The following is an 11,925-nucleotide window of genomic DNA, read 5'->3' as shown; positions in this document are numbered from 1 at the left end:
TAACAATGGTGAGTTAGTTACAAACTGAAGTGATGTGATGTGATCCTTAGTAAGAAAACAACCCAGGAACAGATTACAGAAAAGTTCTCATTCATATCCTCACCCTCTTTTTGTCTCTTACACGAGTCCTCGAGGATTAAGGTTTTGGACATGTGGTAAAATATAACTTTTGCTGCGAGTTATGCTCTCCACCAAACAAAAACTGAAGTGAGAACGTTTAAGACACAGACAACCAAAGAACGACTTACGACAAAAGCAGTGGCGGAGACACGTTATGATTAGGTGCGGCCTCGCTCAACCTATATTTCAGTAAATTTTATTTATTATATTATAATTATATAAGTAACTATAATTACGCTATAAGACTTTCTTCTTAATTTTTTATTCTTCTTTTATCTTTTTTTAATTAGTTTTTTTTTTCTAATCTTTTTTTTCTTATTCGCACTCAATACCCGGAGTCGGAACTCAGTTATTCTGCGACAATGTACGATATTTTGTTCCTTTATCAAGATTTTATGGATACATATTCTTAGAATATGCATTGATAATTATATTATCCGATAGAAAAAAAATGATTTGCATTTTTGAACATTGTAAAAGAGAAATTTTTTATCTTTACGGACCATAATAATTTATTGGGTGTTTCAATCATGAGTGAAATTCATGCCTTTTCTTTTATTTACAACTTTTTTGTGTGGTTGTTTTACGTTTACTTTTTTTTGAAAAAAAATAGTTTAATGTAGAGCTACAGTTGCTATTGGTAATGAAATTAAATTGTTTCTTGGTGTTATTTGTATTTCATTTCACAACAGGAATAAAAATTTTGGTGATTAATCAGTGAAAACTGTTAAAGAGAAAATTCAATGAAGATATATGTATATATATGGAGTATGAAAATTTCTTGTACATACCCATTAATAAATTCTTTGTTTTTTTTTGTATTTTTAAATTTTTTAAATATTAAAATATTGATCAAATGATTTATGTGGATCCAATGTCATTTAAATGATTTTAAACATTTATCGCTGATTGTTCCATGTTTCTTTTTAATTGTGAAATTTGCTCTGTCCCTTTATGTTCATGTTCTTCACAGGTTACGACTAGGGCTGTAAATGAGGCAGGTTAGGCCTGCAGGCTTTGGCTTTAATAGCCTAAGCTTATCTAAAATATTTAGAGCTATACTGACCTATTAGTCTATTAAAGGCTTGATTGATCTATTGTTTTGGCCTGATCTATTAAAAAAAACTAAAAAACCTAATGCGGCAATTTGGGGATGCTTTTATCGCAGGGGCAGCTGGTGGTTTGTTACCTATTACTGCAGGGATCATATGGGTGGATTCTCTGATCGGTGGGTCATTACATCTGGGGACGAACTTCGAAAGAGCATATCTTCCTCCACAGAGGTCCGATAGGGACGTGCCATACGCCATTTTGAAGCTTGAGATGTCCCCTACATTGTGTCAAAATGCTTCATATAATTTTTGCATTTTTAATTCACAAATAAAATCTAGTATAGAAATCGGTTTGCACATGAAAACAGTGAGAAGTTTGGTAAAACACATTGTTTGCTGAAATTGTAATTTTTCCAGAAAACCTGCCTGTCTTGCTAAAATCATAAAAAAATCGAGCTTACATGCTTTTGACATAAACTTTAGATAATATGAAACTAGACATCTGGGGCTTTACGTGCATATAAATTATATCCCAATCGGAGGTCTGTAGCCCTAGAAACAGAACTCGCAAAGTGCTCAGACGGGTTTTTCTTGACAAGTATTTCCCCAAGACCATGAGAAGGATGAAGCACATAGAACTACTGGCATTGCGACAGGATAATCTGACCATTAATGAATATATTGCAAAGTTTGGGCAGTTGATGAAGTATGCAAATTTTGATCGGAACATCTGATGAAGAGTGGTAGGTGGAAAAGTTTGAAAGTGGTCTGCATCCAGAGATTCGCAAACTTATGTTGACTACAGCAAATCGTACTCTTCCGAAATTGATTAATCAGAGTCGGCAGACAGAAGAGATCATAAATGAAGCCAAGAATCTATCTAAACAGCCAGTACAATCACAAGGAGGAAGTAAAGTCGGTCGGTTTTTCAGAAAGATTACTGGAATGAATATCATATGAGGTAGAAATTGGTAATTTAAACAAAGATGGGGAAGAGATGAAAGCAAAGCTATCTCATATGAATGTCTGGATTGATGAGATTTCATCAACGCTATGTTCCATGAATTTCTTGATTTCTCAGATGAATTCTCAAGTTTTGCAATTACAAGTCAACTGAAAGATCTGAAGATGATGAAATGGTGTTTACTTAGGATAAGTTTGAGGACCCCAATACATTTTAAAACAATTGATTTCATTACCGAGGCAACCTTACCCTAAGGCCTACCAAGTTGCAAACTAAGAGGGTGTACTGGATTAGGATTTGAGATGATTTTAATGGATTATTTTTGGATAAAAAAATTCATTGGTATTCAATTAGGATTTTAAAGGATTGAAAAAAAGTCATGTGGTATTTGATTAGGATTTTAAAATATTAATTTAGACTCCGTCCAAATTCGTTGGTATTCAATCAGGATTTTAAACAAAGAAAAAATAATATTGCGGTATTCAAAAATCTGACGATTTTAATGAATTTTCTATTGGTGTAGATTTCATGAGACTTTTTAGTAAGAAATGTAAATAAGATGTCTCTCTCACAATCTCACCCTAACTCCTAGGATTTCTTGAGATTTCTCTATTGCTGTGTCTCACAATGTACTTTAGCATTTTCTTAAATCCAAGGTATGTTATTTTTTGACTCTCGTATATTTTCTCAGGTTTGTGTATTCCTCCTTCATGATTAATGATTGTGTTTGTCGTATGTATTTACCAGGTTTTGGTATTTCTCCTTCATGATTAATGATGTGCTTCATATTTTTTTACCAGAGTTGTATAGAGTTGACAATAAACATGTATCTAATCTCTAAAATTGAACTAATAAGCTTACCACATACATTCTTTTTCGACCTTCTTCTTTTGTATATTGTTTGGATAATAATGAGAATAAAATCCTAATATTCTTCGTGCAGTGTTTGGCAATGATACATATTAAAAATCTTAATAATTCGGTGACAAGCTCTATTAAAAATCCTAATAATCCTAATATTCTTCGTGTTCAATTTTCGTCATGCATCATTGAGAAATGTAACTGAGAGGATATTTGGTATATTTAAATCACGGTTCACAATTTTTAAGTCAGCACCTCGATTTCCATTTAAAACACAAGCAGAGCTTGTGCTAGCATACATAACTTTCTTCACAAAGAATGTTGTTCAAATAAATTTTTAATTGAATCAGTAGATGCATCTTCATCTTCAGTATCACCAGTTAAGGAATAAGATAATTTTTAACTCATTGGTCAAACCCAAGAGCAGGAATAAGAAGATGCTGATGCATGAAGGACAGTATAGCTTTAGATATGTAAAGAGCTGATGCTTAGTAATTTTGAATGTTTGTTAAAAATTATATTAAGTTTTACTGATTGAAAAAATTATATTAAGTTTTACTTTTTTATTAATATCATTGCATTTCTTTATTATTATTTTTATTGACTCTTGTAATTTTGAATGTTTGTTAAAAGTTCATATGATTTTTAAAATCGTATAAATCTATATTGTCCTTTCAAATCTTATAAATTCTATTAAAATTTATAAGATTTTTTATCTAAAAAAAAAATCTTTTAAAATCATAATTTAATACACCCCTGAAGTTTATAGGCCCAAACCAAATTGAAATGTAAAAGATAAAAAAAATTATTCACAAAGATCACATGAAATAAATTTTCATTAACATCACATGAAATAATGTTCATAAAGATCACATGAAAATGTTCATAAAAATCACATTAAAATTTCATATATGTATATGTACATATAATTGCACTTTCTTTACTAATTGAATTTTATATTATATTTTAAATTTTAAATAAATATTTATTATTGTTTAAAATAACATTAATCCTATTACTTTAAAAATTAATGTTGCAAATTATGATCTCAAAATATATTTTTAAATGAATAATATATATCATAAATATATTATATTATTAAAAAATAAAAGATATGTGTAATTATGATAAATATTTTGACATGTCAAATTTTTGACCCCGACTAAAATTAAATTTTGGCTTCGCCACTTTGTTTGGGCTAATCTTTTGGATTATCTTAATCCATGCGTGTCTCACAAATTAACCTTTCAATTTTAGGCTTTTCAAGAATACAATAATTATCTTTGTGTCATGTGAATATTTATTATAATTAGTTTATAATGGAATACCGTGCCCAACAATATCAATTGACGCGTTAAGTTAGAACTTTATTTTGGGTTTAAGTTTGCGTGATCAATCCTATTAGATGGTAATAAAATAAGTGTTTAATATTTCTTATGTTTTAGAAGATAAATTTATTTCTAATATATATATAAAAATATATGAAACTCATAGGTCTCAAATGAGAAGAAGAAAAAGAAAAAAAAAATGGGTCCAACATATTTATATATATATATAAGAAATAAATTTCTTATATATAATATGATAAACATTATATCAAAATAATACATATACCAGGAGGAGTAACAAATATAATAAAAACCATTCATATCCCTTTATTTAAGGGTTGAAATTTTCTGGAGTGTTGGCTGTGTAAGTTAATATCAGAATTTATGACGAAAGTGGTACTTCATTCTTTTACATAAAAAAATTGAATTTAAGCAAGATAAAAATAAAAATAAAAAATCATTCACAATCCTTTCACCAAGGCTATATCATTTTTTAAAATTCAATTAATGATTATAATATTTAAAAAAATATACCATTTTTAAAATTCAGGGAGTGCCAAGAATCAAAGATGTTTTAAACTTAAGTAGCATGATGCCAATTTGAGCTAGTACTTACCCCACATATGATACTGCTGCTCTAAGTACATGCTAAAAGAAAATCAAAGATAAAAAAAAAATTCTACAATGGTGTACCCATCAACATTTGTGAAAATAGGAAGAAGATGAATGTAGGCCCTGATACCCAAAGGTAAGAACATGAAGCTAAATGTGTGCATACCATAAACAATAACCTAGCTGGTTAGGGTCACCTTCATTCACCATGGAAGCTAAAAATGGTGAGTTAGTTACAAACTGGAGTGATGTGATCCTTAGTAAGAAAACAACCCAAAAACAGATTACAGAAAAGTTCTCATTCATATCCTCACCCTCTTTCTGTATCTTACGTGAGTCCTTAAGGATTAAGGTTTTGGATATGTGGTAAAATGTAACCTTTTGCTGCGAGTTATGCTCTCGACCAACAGCGAGTGAACGTTTCAGACACAGAAAACCAAAGGAACGATTTACGAGGAGAAGACAGTTGATTTTGTTTGGGCTAATCTTTTGGATTATCTTAACTCAGGTGTGTCTCACAAGTTAACCTGTCAATTTTAGGCTTTTCAAAAATACAATAATTATCTTTGTATAATGTGAATATATATTATAATTAGTTTATAATGAAATACTGTGCCCAACAACATCATTTGACGGGTAAGTTAGAACTTTGTTTTGAGTTTAACATTGCCTGATCAACCATATTAGATGGTAATAAAATAAGTGTTTAATATTTCCCCAAAAAAAAGAGAAAAAGAAAAAATTTAAATCTAACATATTTTTATATATATAAAAGTATATAGGAGATAAATTTCTCATCTATAATAAGATAAACATTAAATCAATCAAATAATACATATAACATGAGGAGTAATACGGTGGCAAATATAAATATCAGAATTTATGACGAAAGTGGTACTTAATTCTTTTACATAAAAAAAAGTTGAATTTAAGCCAGAGATAAAAAAAGTAAAAAAATAAAAAATAAAAACTGTTCACAATCATTTCACCGTATAGATTAAGCGAGAGTTTATTACGTCATAGTCACTGCAGGTCAAAAAAATCTAATTAGTGCCACGACTATTTTATTTTTAAAACTCAATCAGTGATTATAATACTTTTAAAAAAATATACCATTTTTTAAAAATAAGTGAGTGGCAAGACTCTAACTGGTACCAACATGGCTTTTCCATTGGTCATAGTACTATCAAATACACATCATCAATTTTGCATTTTTTTTACCTACCCTATTTATGGAATTATCACAACTTTTAATTATTTGAATTAGCTAACGATTCATCTAGAGTCCGGGCTTAGTTGAAAGCTAAATTTTGCATTACTTGATGTTCAAGCAACATATTCATGAGGATGAAAAACAAAAAAAATTCAATCTTTGTTAATCGATGCGGAATCCATAACTCTTTATGGTCACCATGAGTTATGCCTTAGAATCTACCTGTTAAGACACATAGGGTTTAGGATTACCTTTGATCACTTGAAAATGTCAAAGTGTATGAAGTTCTCTAACATTGATCCACACGATTGTCTCTTGATCACTTGTGAGAACTTTTTCTCATTGAATCCTCCTTCTACTTGGATGCTTGCTATGCAATGACAAGGTGGATGCTTGCTAGGCAATGACAAGGTGGATGCTTCAAGTGTTTAGGTTTATTTTTCCCGAGACTATGATGGTGTCTTGAGATTAGGAGAGGGGCGCAACAATGGAGGATTGATGAAGATGGAAGGGCGGCCAAGAAAACTAGGGTTCTTGGTCTTGGAGGCTGACCTAATTTCTCATGTGTTTCTATACACTTAGGCGCCAATTTTCATGCTTTGCAATTAGGGTTTTACAATCCTAATTGAACAACACTACTTAGTGCCCGTTTGGATGAGTTTTTGTTTCTAAAAAAGTTGCTTTTTTTTTTAAAAAAAAAGGTCAATTTGAGAAATTTTATATATTTGGATAACAACTTTTTTAAAAAATAAAATTTACAATAAAAGTTAAAATGATGCTTTTTTAGCCAATAATTGGTTGCTTTTAGAAAAATCAGAAATTAAAAGATAATATAAATTTTTAAAATACAAATTTAACCTTATCCTGTGAGCCCATTATCTCTTCCTATCTTATGATCATGCTTTTTTTTTTGTTAGCTAAAACAACCTATCACTTTAGAATCAAATATCTTCCCTCTTTTTTTATTTTCATTACTACGTTTTCTTAAGGTACTATTTTTTTTCCATCTCTCCTCATCCTACAATTGCTATTTTTGGTTCTTCTTTTTTCTTGGTAAAAGGTACAATCCTATGCTTGGTGTTTGGTCCTTGTTTTTTTTTATCTTCTTCCTTCTTTTTTTCAAGCCACAATCACAAAAACAAGAAAATAAACACAGAAACCAAGTCTCACAACAAACAAGAAAATGAATACAACATTGTATCTGTATGCACGTCCATGCATGTAGATTTTGTAATTTAGTATATAAAAAGTGAATACGTTAACGCTCTCCCCCTTAATGTCCTTTTTTGTAATTTTGTATATAAGAGTGCTTTTTTTATTTTAACATCCAAATAATTTTTTATGTAAAAACAATTTTCAGATTATACGTCCAAACGTAAAATAATTTTACCCTTTTATAAAAAGTTAATTTAAAAAAGCAATGCATAAAAAGTTTTTTCTTTAAAAGTCTATCCAAATGGGCTCTTAGGCTCATATCCATTGAGATATTATAGATCTTCTTAGGATATATCTTAATCATAAAGATATCATCATAATTTGCCTTCCAAGAAAGAGCTAGAATTTGAAATTCAAGCCTAATGGATCATATCCATGTAGATTTGATTTAATCATGAGGTCTTGAAGAATCCACAACAAATCTTCTAGCATCTTCATCAAATCCCTTGATTTTGCTACAACAATTTTTTATTTAAATTTATAATTCAAATAAAAAGAATCTTTATCCAATTTTTATTAGATATAGATTTGGATAATTCAAAATTATCCTTAAATAACCTAACCTCTTGGATTTAAATTTAAACTTAAATTTAAATTCAATTTTATCCTAAGTCGTAATTTAAATTCAAAATTTAAAAATTTAAAATTCAAATTTCGAATTGCGTCAAAACTTATTTTGACAAGTCAACTATTTGACTTACTAGGACTCATGGCCCAAGACCCTGTCGGCCTACTAGCACATTTGGGCCTATTAGTGGAGAAATCAATTTCTCACTCAAAGCCCAAATAAAGCGCATGATTAATTGGGCTTGGAGTCCTACTCCAATCCAATTACACGTATAGCCTTGAAAAAGTTCAATGACAATTATTGGCCTAAACTTGCTAGATATAAACAATTAAGAACAACCTTTGTGTGTGACCCATTAGGCTCAATCAGTCACTGACATAAATAAACTTAAACCAATTAAACTCATTTAATGGGCTCAATTTATTTAATGACCACATAAGACACTACCAAAGCTCTGCAGCCCAAAAACTAACTGAGTTTATCAAATGATCTACCTTTCTAATTCGGATACCGTGCCGACATCATCCCTCACATCGTCATTCACATTTAGTCGAGAACAAGGATATAGTATCATCTCTCTTGGTTGACTAAATATAGCTTTTTCACATAACTAAGAATCTTCTTCTATAAACTCTAAGGCAGATACATGACTTTTCATGATCCCTTACTATGCACAACTTCTCAAGTCTAATAGAAGTCATCCAAGCCCTACCGATTTTGTTAACGACCAATCCCTTGTAGGAGATTGTGAGTCCTTTCGGATGTCCATCTATACTAATGTATTCGAGTTATACCCAAGAGTACACCGTTCTTCCCATTTTCAGGAAAATAGAGTTGTACAGTCAAAGTATAACCCTAGAACATAGTGTTCGATAACATCCTCAAGTCTAGGACGATCTGCACCAAACGATGAGACATGACAAATCCAATGATAGCTCTCTATAATGAATTCTTATGGAGTCTCTCAGCAGGTCAGTTTAGTGCCATATGTTCTCCAACAAATGCACCCATGACATTAGCTAGGACATCACCATGCCTGCATTCCATGAGGTCCCTACCTTATATCTTTATACAAGTAGATGATGTTGTACTAGTTAGTCCATCCCTCAAAAATATTTATAATAGTTAATATCTCCTATTATTTTTAATAATATCTATAGTTTTAAAATTTTACTTTTCACCCCTATTATAAAAAATTGTGGGTTCGCCATCAAACGCATGTTTTCTCCCTATTATACTGAATCTTGCATTTATATACGTATAAAAACACACGTCTTGCGATTGTATATTTTTACATCGGTTAGGAATATATTTATTCAGTCTTGTTGCATTTTATTATTTGAAATATTTTTTTAGAGAAAACTTCATTTTCACCCATTGTGATTTTGTGATTTATCATTTGACCTTCCATGATTTTAAATTTATCACTTAGATCCACTGTGCCGAAATAATTTATCATTTAACCCCCTATAGTTTCAAATTTTCACTTAAACCCCTTGTGGTTTAAAAAATAAACATTTTAAAAACATATTTAAAATAAATTTTCTCTCTTTTTTATTTTATATCCTCATGTAATGCATTTAGGGTTTGAAAAATATTTTAATTTATTTATTCTGAAATTAGTTTATAAATTGTCTTAATTTTTTATTTTAAAAATATATTTGAAATTAAAAAGATTATTTAAGATGAAATTAAAAAAATATTATTTATGATAAATTAAATATGTACTATCAAAATAAGATATTTACTTTCTTCAAATAGATAAAATAAAAATATTTGATTTGAATTTATTTTCTTGATAAAAATAAGTTAATTTGTTTAGAATTTATTTTTAAACCTTAAATGCATTAGGTGAGGATATAAAATAAAAAGTAGGGAAAATTTATTTTCCTCTTATTTATTTTTTATAATTTTTATTTTTAAACCACAAGGGGTCTAAGTGAAAATATTTTTAACCACAAGGAGTCTAAGTGAAAATATGAAATCATGGGGGGTTAAATTAATGATAAATTATTTAAGCACAACGAGTCTAAGTGATAAGTTTAAAACTATGAGGGGTCAAATGATAAATTACAAAACCACAATTGGTGAAAATGAAGTTTACCCTATTTTTTATAAGTAGCCTTGTACATAATTAAAGAACACTTTTATCTTATTATATATCATATTTATTAATGAGTTTGATATTTCTCATATTGTAAGAGATAAATTTATCTCCTACATATACGTAAAAACATGTGGAGCTCATAATTTCTTTTTTTCTATCTTCTCTTCATATGAGCTTCACATATTTTTATGTGTATGTAGAAAATATTTTATCTCATACAACATAAGAAAAACTGAACCTTTTATTAATCGGATGTCTTTATATTAATATTCAGGCCAATAGAATTGTTTGTTTCTTAAGAAATGAAAAACTCGTGCAAGGATTGAGGAATAAATTTAATTTTTAGTTGTTACGAATAATTATGTGATCTTGTGAGTTTGAAATTTACAGCGGAACAATAAAATGCAATTAAGTCAGTAACGATTTTCAAATTTGCATAGAGATGGCGATCAAAGGTTTTGTGCAACTTGTTTGTCTTGTTTCCACGTTTATGATGCCAACCAAGACAAGAGTACTTTTTTTAAAACTGCTTGAACCTGCACAATAACAGAAATGAGCCGGTCACGTTTGCATTCGCGCCATTCTGAATGAAAGAAATAGTAGCAGCAACTCTCTTTTCCATTATACGTAGTGCTCCAATGATTAAGCATGCATGAGAGTTGTAAACCAAAGGATTGCTTCTATATTGCATTTCTTGTTAATTTCTTCACCCTAAGATAAACGTGAAACAAATAGAACATGCTGTTATATATGTTACTTATGACAATAAAACTAGGCCATTCCATGAGTCCAGGACGCCAATGCTTCCTTCCACAATTATCCACATGATTAACATGTCCTAAGCTACCTTATTAATCTCCACATTTTAATTAAATCACCTTCCCCATAATTTTCCATATAAATTAATGATAAAACCGGAAATCATATCCAACAGAAAAAAAAAAACAAAAAGAAGCAATTATATCCCATAGCCATAATTTTCTCTCTGAAAACAAAACATGTCCAACTCATCTTTGAAACAAAACATGTCAACCCTTCCTGCAGCAGTTCAAGACCGTGGTTCAGACCATCCTGTTCACAAGACCCTGGCGAGTGCAGCCAACCTTGCTAATCTTCTACCCACTAGCACTGTCCTTGCATTTAATGCTCTCATCCCTCCCTTTTCCAACAATGGGAGCTGCGAACTTTCCAACAAGTTCCTTACTTCATTGGTTATTTTTATTAGTGCTATTATTTGCTTCTTGTCTTCCTTCACTGATAGCTTCATTAGTAGTGATGGGAAGCTATACCATGGGATCGCTACATTCAATGGTTTATACGTCTTCAACTACAGTAATGACGAGGAAACCAAGGAACTATGCAAGTTTAGAATACGTGTGATAGACTTTGTTCATGCCTTTTTGTCACTTTTATTGTTCTTAGTCTTTGCCGTCAGCAACTCAAACGTGCAAAATTGTTTGATTCCCAACGAGGGAACTAATGAACGTGCATTGATCATGAACTTGCCATTGGGAGCGGGGATTTTATCAAGCTTCTTATTCGCTTACTTTCCAACCACACGAAGAGGGATAGGATATGCAGACATGCCAAGTTCATGATGACACACAATACATGCAGTACACTAGCCTTTTCAGGAAAAAGGCATGCAACATCTGTGAATAAAAACTCGATTAATTAGCATTAATATGTAGTTTAGCGTGGCTTGAAAGTAATAAGTTAAAGTAATGAAAAACTAGTTTGGTTAATTGGTGGTGCCTTCAAAATATTTGTTATACAAATTATTTGATTAAATTATTTATCGTCGTTAATTAGTTGTAATTATGCGATATGTTTTGATAATTTGTTTTGTATTTTTTGTACTTTTGAGTGTTTGAAAGTAAAAACT

The 11,925-nt window shown here is 30.3% G+C and overlaps 1 protein-coding gene across 1 annotated transcript; it reads left to right on the top strand.

Moving 5' to 3' along the window:
- The first annotated feature begins 11,065 nt into the window (after positions 1-11,065).
- LOC133294741 (protein DMP3) lies at positions 11,066-11,638 on the top strand. The gene has a single exon (XM_061493485.1). It carries the CDS (start codon positions 11,066-11,068, stop codon positions 11,636-11,638), a length of 573 nt encoding a protein of 190 aa, XP_061349469.1.
- Positions 11,639-11,925: the final 287 nt, after the last annotated feature.

The sequence above is a fragment of the Gastrolobium bilobum genome, unplaced genomic scaffold (genome assembly GCF_033153095.1).
Source record: "Gastrolobium bilobum isolate Gb01-03AN ecotype WA unplaced genomic scaffold, APGP_CSIRO_Gbil_v1 utg3268, whole genome shotgun sequence".
Classification (NCBI taxonomy): Eukaryota; Viridiplantae; Streptophyta; class Magnoliopsida; order Fabales; family Fabaceae; genus Gastrolobium; species Gastrolobium bilobum.
The sequence above is the reverse complement of the archived record's forward strand: the minus strand, read 5'-3'. Positions and strand labels throughout refer to the sequence as shown.